Raw genomic sequence first — 12309 nt, 5'->3', positions numbered from 1 at the left:
TAAGTAAGTGTCATTTAAGTGCTACTAAAGTGCAATTTTTTTTTTCAATTCAAGGTATAGCTGGTATACCATATGCATAAGAACACCTACTAGATAGCTTATATAGTGATAAAAACCGGAAGATAAATTCCTATATTTAGTTTATGCGCCAGAAAAAAACTTGAGGGGATGCTGGGATATTGGGCTGGGCTAAAGCAGGTGGTTGAGATTTTACGGCAATTTGAAATAGCCCAGACAGACACAAATGCCTGTCTAGGACACATATGGACACACACACACACACACACACACACACACACACACACACACACACACACACACACACACACACACACACACACACACACACACACACACACACACACACACACACACACACACACACACACACACACGATGTTGAATAAAACAATCTTCATAAGTCACAGTTGATTGTTGACAACCAGTCAATCAGATGTTGACATTGCCCACCCCCACAATCACTGCCCTCGCCCACATCCATCCACATACCATCAAATAACAGAAAATACAGAAGGCCGCCAACTGTAGTCGTTATTCAAGTCAGTCACATTGTGGACTGGTTGAAATGTGGAACACAATCTGAGCGGCAGTCGGTGAAGGTTGCAGCTGGTTCGACGTGTGTCTCAGTCCTGTTCGTGTGAGAAGGAGAACACAACAACACTTCACGCTGGCCAAAAAAAACATAGCGACACTCAACAGCCAGGCAGACAAACACAGTTAAGACACAGACAGCCATAGCAACCCCCACTCTGGTGGACCTACCAGGTATGATCTTCATCTAAGAGACGGTGCAGAGAGGAAGAGGAGGACGAGGAGAGGAGACGGAGGGGGAATGAAGAGGACGTGAGAGGCTCCTGTTTGTTTGCTCTGAACTGCCTTGTTTCTCTCTTGTGTTGAATGTTGACAGGCTGCGCCTGCTGTTTGGATCTGTCAGCCTGCTCTCCTGTTGGGCAAGGGGAGGAGGGACTACACGACAAGCCTGGGGAAGGGGGGCAGGAGTGGGGGGGCCGCGGGGGGCTGATAGGGGTGGTTGATCAGGGGGGGAGAGAGGGCTGGAGCTGACTGAGGGTTATAAATACCCACCAGAGCCAGATGATCACACCGTGTCACAGTTAGAAACTGATAGAAGCGCTCTGGCCGGATACTTGGCTACAGTGGCCCCCTGGAGACGCCTCCCCCCCCCCCAACCCCCACCCCCACCCGACCTCCCTACACACAAACACAAGCAGAGCCTCGGCCTCCTCCTGCTCCTCTCTTTGATCATGAAGGTGGCGGGTTTATTCTGTGATATTAAGTCTCAGCTCTGTGCCAGATTTCAGATCTAATGTGAGAGACTAACATCTGGTAGAGTCATCGTTTGGACATAATATTATCAGCACGACCAAAAATGGACTCATCACTAATGTACCACAAGAAGCATTGAAGCACCACACACATGGTCGGCTCACTGATGACACAACATAATATACAATACAACAATAACAAAACAACCTGTCTGTCCACTAAATGGTCCACACTTACAATGTTGTATATCATGACATTCGACCTTAGCGGGATACAAAATATATGCATTTTTGCCTCGCATTCAAACACACAATCACACACAATGCAAGGTGGTTGCCTGCTATTGGTAGCAACTTGGCATTCAGTGTCTTGCAACAACGGCACTTTCAACAGCCACCTGTGCCACAAAGAAAAGTCAACTTGAATTTCCTTTAAGCAACAAAAGCAAGTTACTGACATAATGTGACATATTTAACTTATGTAATGTGTGTTAAGGACGATTGTTCATGGTCTGCACTTATATCATGACCTCAGCTGCCTCAAAGTGCTTTATAGTTTAACTCTCATTCACACATGAGGCCATTGAAGGTGCTAGCCTGCCGGGGATCGAACCACCAACCTCATAATTAGTGGGGAACCTGCTCTACCATCTGAGCCACAGCATGCCCTTTCCCTAAAGGGAAACACTTGGTTTTTGGTGTCCAAACCTAAGGCGCCTTACTTTTCATGCCTAGGTGAGAAAAAGCGTGACACTGACACGTTATCATCTAGTACCAGGTTTAATTATGTCTGATGTTGTGTACAATCAGAGAAAACACAACTCCGTATTTCCGACACGGGGCTGATTTTTCAACTTTAAATTAATGTTTTTATATTGTGTGTCCATGGGTTTTCTAACTGTAAATGAGATGGGTTAAACTGAACATGTTCGCCTTCATTATAGGAAAAATCCCTGGCAGTCACATGAAGTGGACACAAATAGCAACAACAACAACAGTAAATATGAAAACTGAGAGCTAACACTGATGGAATATTGACTGAATCAGTTTAATGATGGACACTTTGAGAAAATAGACAGAGGACTCAGTCTTCATCCCCTATTGCTTTAGGGATCACCAGCGATGCCTGACATTCTCTAAATATAGTAAGTTCTAATAATTGCTTGTGGCTTGGTCAATTGTAGCGTTGACAACTGGTCCCATTTCTCTAAGCAGCTCCACGCAATGAGCGGAGTCAGGACTCTCTCAGGAAACACTATAGATGGTTGTCCTACAGTAGAATGAAGCTTTACCAGGAAGGTGATTCAACATCCCTAACGTGCAGTATTCGCAAACTACTGAACTCAACATGCACTTCACACACATCATGCATATATCATAGATGAAAGGTATTCAAAGCTTGTGTCCGGGGGGAAATACCTCTTGTCTCGCTCTACACCCAAATAGAGCAGAAGTTGGGTTTTGAAAACATTGCTCTCCTCTACGTAATACCTAATCTGGACGAAGCAGGTGTTGCGGTGCCTTGGGAGGATATACAGGTGAAAACATAAAGGTCAAACACAACTTACAAATGTGGCAAAAACCTCCCACTGTATGCTGAACAGTTGAAGGGTAAAGAAAACTACCTGTCCAGCTCTTACAAAACTGAAGTTACTCAGCCTGTCTAATAAAACATTCCCTGGGAAATGACTAACATCACAGACATGTTGGCCAAACCCTCAATATATTGCACATGTTATCGGGCCATCTACTTCCGGGGTTTGGCCTGCAGGGAGTTACATTGCTTTACCAGATTTCTGATTTTGTGTCACCGTCCAGCCTGGAGTTGATGTGTCTCAACAGACTGCTATTAAACTTAATATCGAACACTGTGTGCTCGCCGATGCGGGGGCTCAAAGTGGCAAACTCCCGTGTTGGAAGTCCACAAACAACCGGCTCATGGGAGAGGATCATGTTTTGGTTGCTCATTACTTCTGCCAACTCTTTCTTCATCAAGGCCTTAAAGGATTTCACAGATGTTGAACATAATCAGTTTTAAATGGAAGTCAGAAATATCCAGATTTAGCATTTTTCTATATATAATGTTACAAAAACAATGTTTAAACCATGAAGCAACTTGAGCTGTGATCTCAAGTTTCATTGTGTTTTCAGCACTGGCACACACTGTTGTATCAACATCTCTTCATGGTCTAAATGTTTGTATCCCAGTTTATGAACCGATATCCTCTGACACTCATAAAAAAAATTTCAAAGTGATTTCAGGAGCCGAGTCAGCAGTAAAAAGATAGGGTACAGCAGCTAAGGTCATTTACTTTGTTTTGAGCCAAACACGACTGGTTGGCCAGCAGTAGGGACATTCTACTGAATCTGCCAGCTCACAACGCAGTCTACTGACATACAGCTTAAACTTTTATTAGTTCCCTCCATTTTTCTTTTACTCAAAAAGGTCAGGCGCATAACTCAAGCTCGGAGATTTGAGAATGTCCCGCGTGAGTCACAACATCAAACCATGTGGCACCATAATGAAAGGCGCAGAGCTGCAGCACACTGTAGCTGTTCATTTAACCAATCACACAAGTATGCGGCGGGCACAATTTCAGAGATGAAAAAAAACACGGAGGACCTCGGTGGCATGTCTGTGATGTGACTTAGTCTAATTGCCCCTGGTGCCATGTGTGGGCAGAGTTTTAAACAGTCTCTCCAGCCGGCTCACACAAAAAGCCCTCGCTGCACAGGCTTTTGTTCGAGCACGCACTGCAGCCTCCATTCCAGCAGAAGTAGCACACGCAATGTCAAAGTGTTCCCCTGAAATCCAAATCCTTGTTTTGAAAGCAACATTTTTGTGGCATAAGTCAGATTTTTTTTTTCCAAATTCTTCCCCATTTCCTGGTTTCCACATCACTGACGCAAATTAACAAAGAAACATAAACTATAGCGGAACGGAAGTAGACATACCTCACTGAAAATGTACCCGAGGGTGTAACGGAGTCTGTTGACAGCCATTTAATTAGCCAACATGCCAAGAATACCTGACTGAGAAAGGTAATGGCACTGAAACATGTATCTCTTGAAATCATTGTCCTAACACTACACATCATGAGGTTTTATCTAAAGTGAAGTCCAGTGCTCCAACAAAGCCTGGTTTCAAAAATAAAACATACCCTGTTCATTATATGATGTGAAATCTGTGTTACTTGGACTTTTATCGAAACACGTCTGACTGGAGTTCTAGCATGTGGTCTGTGTGACAGTTGAAAGTGGTTGTTAATGGACAGCAGATGTCAGCAGTGCACTGCTGTGTCCGTATCTGAAAGCATCACACAGACCGACACCACCCAAGTGAAAATCTCTCTGAATGCTGAACATTGAAGCCATTAGTGCTCAGAACAAGTTTTCTATGGATGCTGAAGTTCACTGCAGTGACTTCACTGCTGCTCTGTTTATGATTAACTGTATACGTTGTTGGGTATGTGAGTCATAACGTTTTTTTTAAATTCTCGGATGACTTATTTTCCTGATGAGTACCACAGATTGAATAAAGTTACCAGACTGCTAATTGAATCCAGACCTGCTGTCACGTGTGGATCCAAACAAACACACCCATAGAGCTGTGAGCGAGCTGTTCCAACTTCCTGACTCTTTGTCTGCTGCTCACACCCCCATCAGACAACGCCCATGAGAAGTCCTTTCCTATACACCCTGTCAGGGCTGCAAAAATACACATGACAGTGGAAATAACAACTTAGTCCACTTCTGAAAAGTTGTGAAATATCAGATATCATCCAAAATCTGGAGTCACGTTGGCAGACTTCGGCAGCACGACTTAAAACGAGCAAGACAAGTTTCACTTCAGCAAAACTGACCGCAGCATCATGTGGCACCTTAATCTGGGCTTTCTGGAATTTTCATTTCTCAAATCCAGCACAGGAGGACAGCAAACAGCACTGTTATCGCCACAGAACTCCCATATCTTATGCATGCCATTACACAATGCCCTGCCAGGAGCATGCTTATCGCAGGCTGCAAAAGAGAAGCAAGAAAATATCTGCAGAACATAAAACCAGTTCCAAGAACACAGTTTTACCGGAGCAATGAGGAGAAAGGCTCCCAGAAGCAAGATACCTCCCTCTCTCTCAGTCAATCTGACTTTAACTCACACACAACTGGGATCAGGCGTGGCTGACCCTCACCAAACAGCCCCACCTTGTTGGAATGACACCAGGTCTGCATGATCCTGCTCAGAAATGGCTCCAGAGATTACCGTTTTCTCAGCAACAGTGTGCACAGTTTAACTTATTACTCATCACAACTGGAATTCCCCACCCTAAAAGAATATGCGATTGTTTGAGGTTTAATAGAAATATAAATACTACTGATACGTGTAAAAAGTTTGCAACAGTAAAAGTAAAAGTTTTATACTTAAAAAAAAAAGTTTGTATGTTTTTTTTAAATGTAATTTTCACCTGTCATCATGTTTGGAATCGGAATCTCTGTCTTAATGCCCGTGTGAAATGTGACAGTGGCATGAACACACTATAGGGTGTGTTACAACAGCGTTGCTGATACTTCTTCTATTTAAACACACAGATAATTAAATCACAGCCACATCTTAACGCTCTCTTCTCACCATCTCGATGAGATTATTCCTAAAGACAGACTGCCTCTGGTCCGCATCACAAAACAGTCTCAGCTCAGTAATATGTAACTTTAAGCCATAAACTGTAATCAAACCACCTCAAATACTACTTTGGAAGAGAAGTTAGAGACAATTACAGAATAGGAATTCAGGGTATGAAATCCTTTAAGTACATGTGAACGGTGTCCCACCTAAGACCTCCCACACTTCAAGCATAGGTGGGAATCTGGATGCACCAGCTATTACATCACATGAAGAGGGCGACCAGGACAAGGCAGGAAGTTGGTTAACTGGCATGCATTCAAACAAACCTTCAACGAAGTTAGGCCACGTCTTCTCCTCCGGCTCCTCCAGTGAGTGGTCCCAGTCGGCGTCAGGTGAGGCACCCGCCGCCCCTGACAAGAGCGCTCGCTCTATGGCGATTGCCTCCAGAACATCCAGGTCCAGTTCCTCTCCTTCCTCCTCGGCTTGTACAGGTGGAGGAGGTGACTGCTCCCCAGCCACCTGAGGACCAAAAACCTGCTTCACCTCAACTATCTCCTCCACCACTACAATTTTCTTCCTCATGGTGGCCTCGTCTGTGTCAGGTCTTTTGGTCTCACAGTTGTCCCCCAGGTGAGGTTGGTCAGGCTGGCCTGCGGGCGTGGCAGTAACAGAGGGTGTGTCCTCCTTCGAGTCCCTCTTCTTCTCTTCCTCCCGCTTTAAGGCCTCAGAAACAGAGAGCCTCTCCTCTGCGCTGCACTCTGCTGCCTGAGTGGCCAAATGTTGTGCAACTTTGGGAGGCTCCTCTTGCTTGACGAGGGGGCTGGCCTGAGCCTGAGCTACAGCTGCCTCTGCTGTTGCTGCTGGTGCTGCTGACGCTAATTCTCCGGCTGCGGGTGGTTCCCTCGCAGTGGAGGATGTTTCTGTTTTCGGAACCTCCCGCTTGATTTTTTCTGCACAGGGCAGTGCTAGCTCCACCTCCCTTTTGTCTGCCGGGGCCTCAGAGAGCACAGCTGCTGCCTGCCCGACTTCCTCGCTGCACATTCTTTCAGGAGTCATCTTTGGAGAAACGTTGGTTTCTGTCAGTTCAGAGGCCGTGATAGGGCTGTCTGTAACTGTGGCCTGGGGCATTGATGTCCTGTCAGTGGACGCCAACGCTTCCGCTTCAGGCAATAGAACAGGCTTTGTGCTGGAAGACTCTGATTCTAGTGCCTTAGCCTGCTTTTTCCCTTTCCCTTTCTTCTTTCCCTTTGAAGGCTCCTCTGCCTTCCCCATACTTATAAGGGATTTAGTCTCAAATGTGGATTTCTGAGAGTCTGACAGGGGCGCAGTGGTCTTATGTTCAGGGTTGGCGGTCTCTCTCAGGAGTTCCACTTGACTTATTTTCTGCATCGTCACTGTTTCCACCTCGGTGACAGTTGTTTCCTCAGTTTTCACCGGCTCCACGTGGGGCAACGTAGCATTTAACTCGCCTTTGGGGCATAATGGTCCCTGTCTGATCGTGCTAACATTGCTTTCCTCAACCTTCTCTTTTACTTGGGCATCCACTAGGGGCACTGCAGGGATCTGAACTAATGGAGGTGAGGCTTCTTCTGAAATAGTTTGTTTAAATACCTCCTGCTTTGGCTTCCTATCAGTTTGTTTAGGGACTTCTTTTATTAGCTCCATATCAATATCTGATGCACTCTCAGCCTTTTTTTCCCCGACTGTCACAGTTAAAGGCTCCGAGGTAATAACTGCCGGGGTATTTTCTGCCACCTTCTCTGGGGACTTGTCTTTAGAACTCTTTTCCTGCTCCATCTTTGATTCAGGTGTTTCCTCGCCATTGGTACTCTTTGATATCTCAGCTGGAGATTTCTTTTTCTTTCTTTTTGATTTTGAGCTTCCCTCAACCACTTGTCTGGTCTCTTTAACCACCTCTGTGACAACAGCATTTTGAGCAGGTTGAGATGAGTCTTCTTGCTTTATTGTGGTTATTGTGGGGCCCTGCCCTGAAACTTTAGGGGCCTCTTCTGTCAGTACCGTTTCATCTTTCGTGACATGAGGAATCCCCTTTACGTCTGCTTTCTGCTGCTCTGTAATCACCTCGGTTGCTGCAGCTTTCTCTGTGACCGGCTGTGCATCTTCAGCACTGGTCTGAGGTGCTGAGCGAGTCGTTGTAATAATGGTAGTTTTAACTGAAGACTCAGTTTCTGTAGTCATTTTCAGGGTTGCTTCATCCATTTTAGGTTTTGCTGAGCGATTCACTGATGTCACTTTAGCAATAATGGGTTCCTGAGTCACTTTAACTTTGGATATTTCGTCTGCTGCATTAGTGGACTCCACAGCTTTGCTTGTGCTGTCTGGTTTGGGTTTGGTGGTCTCTGCGGTATCAGAATCTATTCTAAGTTGAACTGGAGCTTGGGTCTTCACTTCAGTGGGTTTAATTGATCCCTCATTAACCTTTACTTTCTTAAGCTTGCCCTCCGTTTTTGTGATGTCAGGGGTGGCAGTGCTAGCAAGGACCTTGGAGGTTACCTGAGCAGATACCATAGGTATAACTGCTTGAGACCTCACTTCTTCAGTTGCCATGTCTGCTGTAGTCTTGACCTCTGTGATGACAGTCTTGGTGGTGGCAGTGACGGTAAGAACCTTGGAGGTTTCCTGAACAGATTCCACTGTTATAACTTTATCTGTTGCTGTTCCAGCTGTAATCTTGACCTCTGCAGATTTAATTGGATCCAAAATCACCTTTTTCACCTTCTCTTCCTGGACTTCTTTGCCAACAGAGTTTGTGATGACAGTGTTGGTGGTTATAGTGTCAGTTAAGACTTTGGAGGTTTCCTGAGCAGATTTCATTGCAGCAACTGGTTCGGGCTTTCCTTTTTTATTTACTACTTTAGCTGAAGCATTGACTTCTGCAGATTTAATTGTATCTACAATCAGCTTTGTAATCTTCTCTTCCTTGACACCTTTACTGAGAGTGTTGGCGGTGGCAGTATCGGTACGAACTTTGGAGGTTTCCTGAGCAGATTCCATTGCAGAAACTGGTTTGGGCTTCACTTTATCATTTCTTGTTTTACCTGTAGCATTGACCTCTGCAGATTTAATTGGATTCACAATAACCTTTTTTGTTTTCTCTTCTTTAACTTCAATATCAGGATGCATTGTGATAGTTGATTTGCTTGTGATCAATTCACTAGACTTCATTAAAACTTTTTCCTCAGTGGTCTGAGGCTTCTCTTTATTCCTTATTTCTCTATTTTTTTCAGGAGTAGAGGGTTTAGCTGGGATCTTTGATGTTGCAGCACCTGTAGCTGCAGCCACAGCAGCCACAGCTGCCACAGCTAATGGTAGGGCTGTTTTGGAGGATGACAGAGGGGTCTGTGACACATCCTGTTTCAAAGCTGCTGTCTGAGCAGGCTCAGGACTAGACACCTTCTCCTTTTGGACCTCCAACACTCTCCTCTCTTGTGAAGATGTTACCGGCTTCTCAAAGCTCACATCGGCCTCCTGACGAGTGACTCTTTTCACCCTGTTCTCCTCCATCATCGTTACTTCACTTCTGAAGCTGGTGCCCTTCCTGAAAGGAGGCTGATCCTCCACTTCCCATGATGCTTTTTGCCTGACTGGTTCTGCGGTCAGCGGACGACCCCTGAACCTGGGGGTCCTATCAGAGTAGTTCTCTCTTTCTCCAGGACCAGTCATCTTATGGCGGTAGCCTTGGCGCTCCACGAGTGCCTGTTGGCTTTCTGCCTCACCCCTGTGTCCTGGCTTGGGAACGTAAGAGGTAGGACCTTCTACAGATTGGACCCGTGCAGCCCGGTGGGCAACGGCCAGAGTGGCTGTTGGCTTCCTAATCCTCTGCAGAGAGGCAGGAACAATCTCAGCAGGCAGGCGGAGGTAGTCACGCAGGTAAACAATGCCATCATTGGTTAGGTACCAGTAGAAATGTCTCCAAGCGAATGTTTCCTTCACGTAGCCCCGGGATTTAAGAGACCCCATGGCACGGATTACTTGGAGGTTGCTAACACTTTGTACTTCAGGGTGCTTGATCTGAGGCCTCTTGTCCTTCTTGGCCACCATGACACCATCTCGAAACAGGACCTCGTAGATGGCCCTTAGGTCCCTCAGGGGCATCAGCATTCCAGCAACCATTGTGCTTTACGTCAGTAAACTCCCTCAAGGTAAAACTAAAATAGGCAACATCAAACAAAGAGAAATCAGCGCACCTCACGTCTCGTCTCGTTATGGGAAAGAATCCAGTGGCCAAACCGGCTGTCATGTGCTTCTCAATTCAATTAGAAAAAAAATGTAAGAACAAAGCCTGGTAATATTTTTTCTTACTGTCTCTTCCTCTTCTTGGTGATCCTTTAGTTGTCGTGAAGAAAATTAATATTCCTCAGTAACTTCAAGTGAAAAGTGTCCTGTCCCCCCCTACATGTAGGGTGGCTGGGAAAGAACGGTCTCCGTTCGGCCGAGATGGCAATGACAGAATAGAAGAGAGGCAGCGTGTGTGAGGGAGTGTGAGAGAGAGAGCGAGAGAGAGAGTGAGGCACACTTCTCAGTCGGGCTCCTCCTACCTTCGCTCTCTTTTTCTTAGGAAAAAACTGGCATGGAAAATAATTCTCACTAAAGTAAACAGTGCATGAGGAAGTAGGAAGAAGAAAAAAAACTGTCTCCAATAACCTGACTGAAATAAAGAAAGAGCAAAGTCAAATGAATACAGCAACACACACCTGTGAAGTGTGTTTAGGCACATGTTGTGCAGTGCTGTCACTTTTACGGATACACCCGCCCACACACCAAAGAACACGCCTCCTACACAACGTACGAATACACATCTCTAAACACACACACACACACCCTCTGGCATGTCATACACACTTGTCCAATGAATGGGCTGCTCTAAACAGAGATTAGTTATTAAGAAAGAGAGACGACCATTTGCCATACATCTATCCTGTCCTGTGACAACAAGCTGGGCATCTATGTTGGTAATCGAGTATAACATCTCTAGTTTTATACACCTCCTGATCAGATATCACTGAGGAGCTTTTACTCTACACACAGGGGGTGGTTTTTAAATAGCAGGTCACACAGTCTTTAAATGTAAGTAAAGGCTGGTGACATTTGAAGAGAAAATACATAAATCACCACGATGTATTTTGGTCATCCTAAAAAGGTGGAGACGTTTACTGTAACAAAGCTTTTTATAGACAAAAGTGTAACAACACACTGGTAGTCTGATATGGCCCATGCCTATTTAATGTAACAGAACTGACATACATTCTATTCATATCTGTGTTTGTTTGAAGGGTCTCCCAGCCGCCGAGTGAAGGAGGCTGCATAGAGTAATCACTGTTTCCTATTGCAGCTCATTAAAGTGACGCAACAGGCTGCAAAATCACCCTAAAGTTGTACTGCTGCCTCAGGCGGCTAACATTAGGGCTGCTAGCTGGGAAACAAGAATCTCTCTTGCACAACTATATAAAGAACTGTGCATTATAGGTAACCTTTCCAGTGCTCCCAGGAACATGATATCAGATTTCTATCCCTAGATCACGTCTCTCTCCTGTACATCTGTCCCCTGTTCGTCTCAGTGTCAGAGAAAGTGTTCTTCCATGGCCGGTGTCCAGTGAAAGCCGGACTGGACGGGAAAACTGACAATCGCTGGCTAGAGCTGAAGAGCACATGTTCACTCATCCCAGAGCAGAGTAAGCAGACAGCGCTGTTCTCAAACACACAGGGATCTGGTTGTGAAATTATAGTGGGGGTGAATGGGCAGCAGAGAAATGACGCATTCCCCCTGGTGTTTGAAACCGCACACACTCGTACACATCCAAACACAGGCAGAAAAAAAAACTGTTTTCATTGTATTTGCCATGGCAACAGTAAAATGAAGTAAGCCAGTTCTGACTCAGCCACATATCTGCTTTCAGGGGAAGTACGCCATAAATAGCGTACTGGGACAGCTGGACCATGCTGCCATGTATCACAGCACTGTTTGCAAAGGCACTGTTAACAGAAGCAAACTGTTAGCACTCTGTCAAACTATCATTAGCAATCAAGCGAATCAAAGATCATAGTTGATATGCTTAGAACCAGACAAAAAATAAATACGAATGTATTAAAACAAAGCAGATATTAATTTAGTTATTTTCAGTTTTTAGCAGCCCTGCTGTGAACTTAACAAACGTCTTTATTAATGCTGTCGTGAAAACAAAGGATTTCCCCCAATCAACATAGTTGTCTGACATCTAGTCAGACTTGGAGGACATGCCCTGGGCCATGGCCGTCTACTCCGCCTACAGCAGTTATGCTGTAAGACAAGTCGTCCCTTCATGTTTCCTTTAAGGTGTATGCAGAGTCAGTAATTTAGGCGGCTGGGAGGAGCTTTCAGTGGAT

General features: G+C 45.2%; 1 protein-coding gene across 1 annotated transcript; it reads right to left on the bottom strand.

The window, feature by feature from the left end:
• Positions 1 to 5775: 5775 nt before the first annotated feature.
• LOC138622987 (enolase-phosphatase E1-like) lies at positions 5776 to 10635 on the bottom strand. The gene is made up of 2 exons (XM_069702197.1): positions 10249 to 10635; positions 5776 to 10094 (listed from the first exon to the last, which is right to left on the bottom strand). The coding sequence occupies exon 2, from the start codon at positions 10057 to 10059 to the stop codon at positions 6106 to 6108; it is 3954 nt and encodes a 1317-aa protein (XP_069558298.1). The 5' UTR covers positions 10060 to 10094; positions 10249 to 10635; the 3' UTR covers positions 5776 to 6105.
• Positions 10636 to 12309: the final 1674 nt, after the last annotated feature.

This window comes from Brachyistius frenatus, unplaced genomic scaffold, assembly GCF_029030835.1.
Source record: "Brachyistius frenatus isolate BFR_SWC_R1_liver_20210118 unplaced genomic scaffold, ASM2903083v1 Contig_40, whole genome shotgun sequence".
NCBI classification, from domain to species: Eukaryota; Metazoa; Chordata; class Actinopteri; family Embiotocidae; genus Brachyistius; species Brachyistius frenatus.
This window is presented reverse-complemented; position numbering and strand designations above follow the sequence as displayed.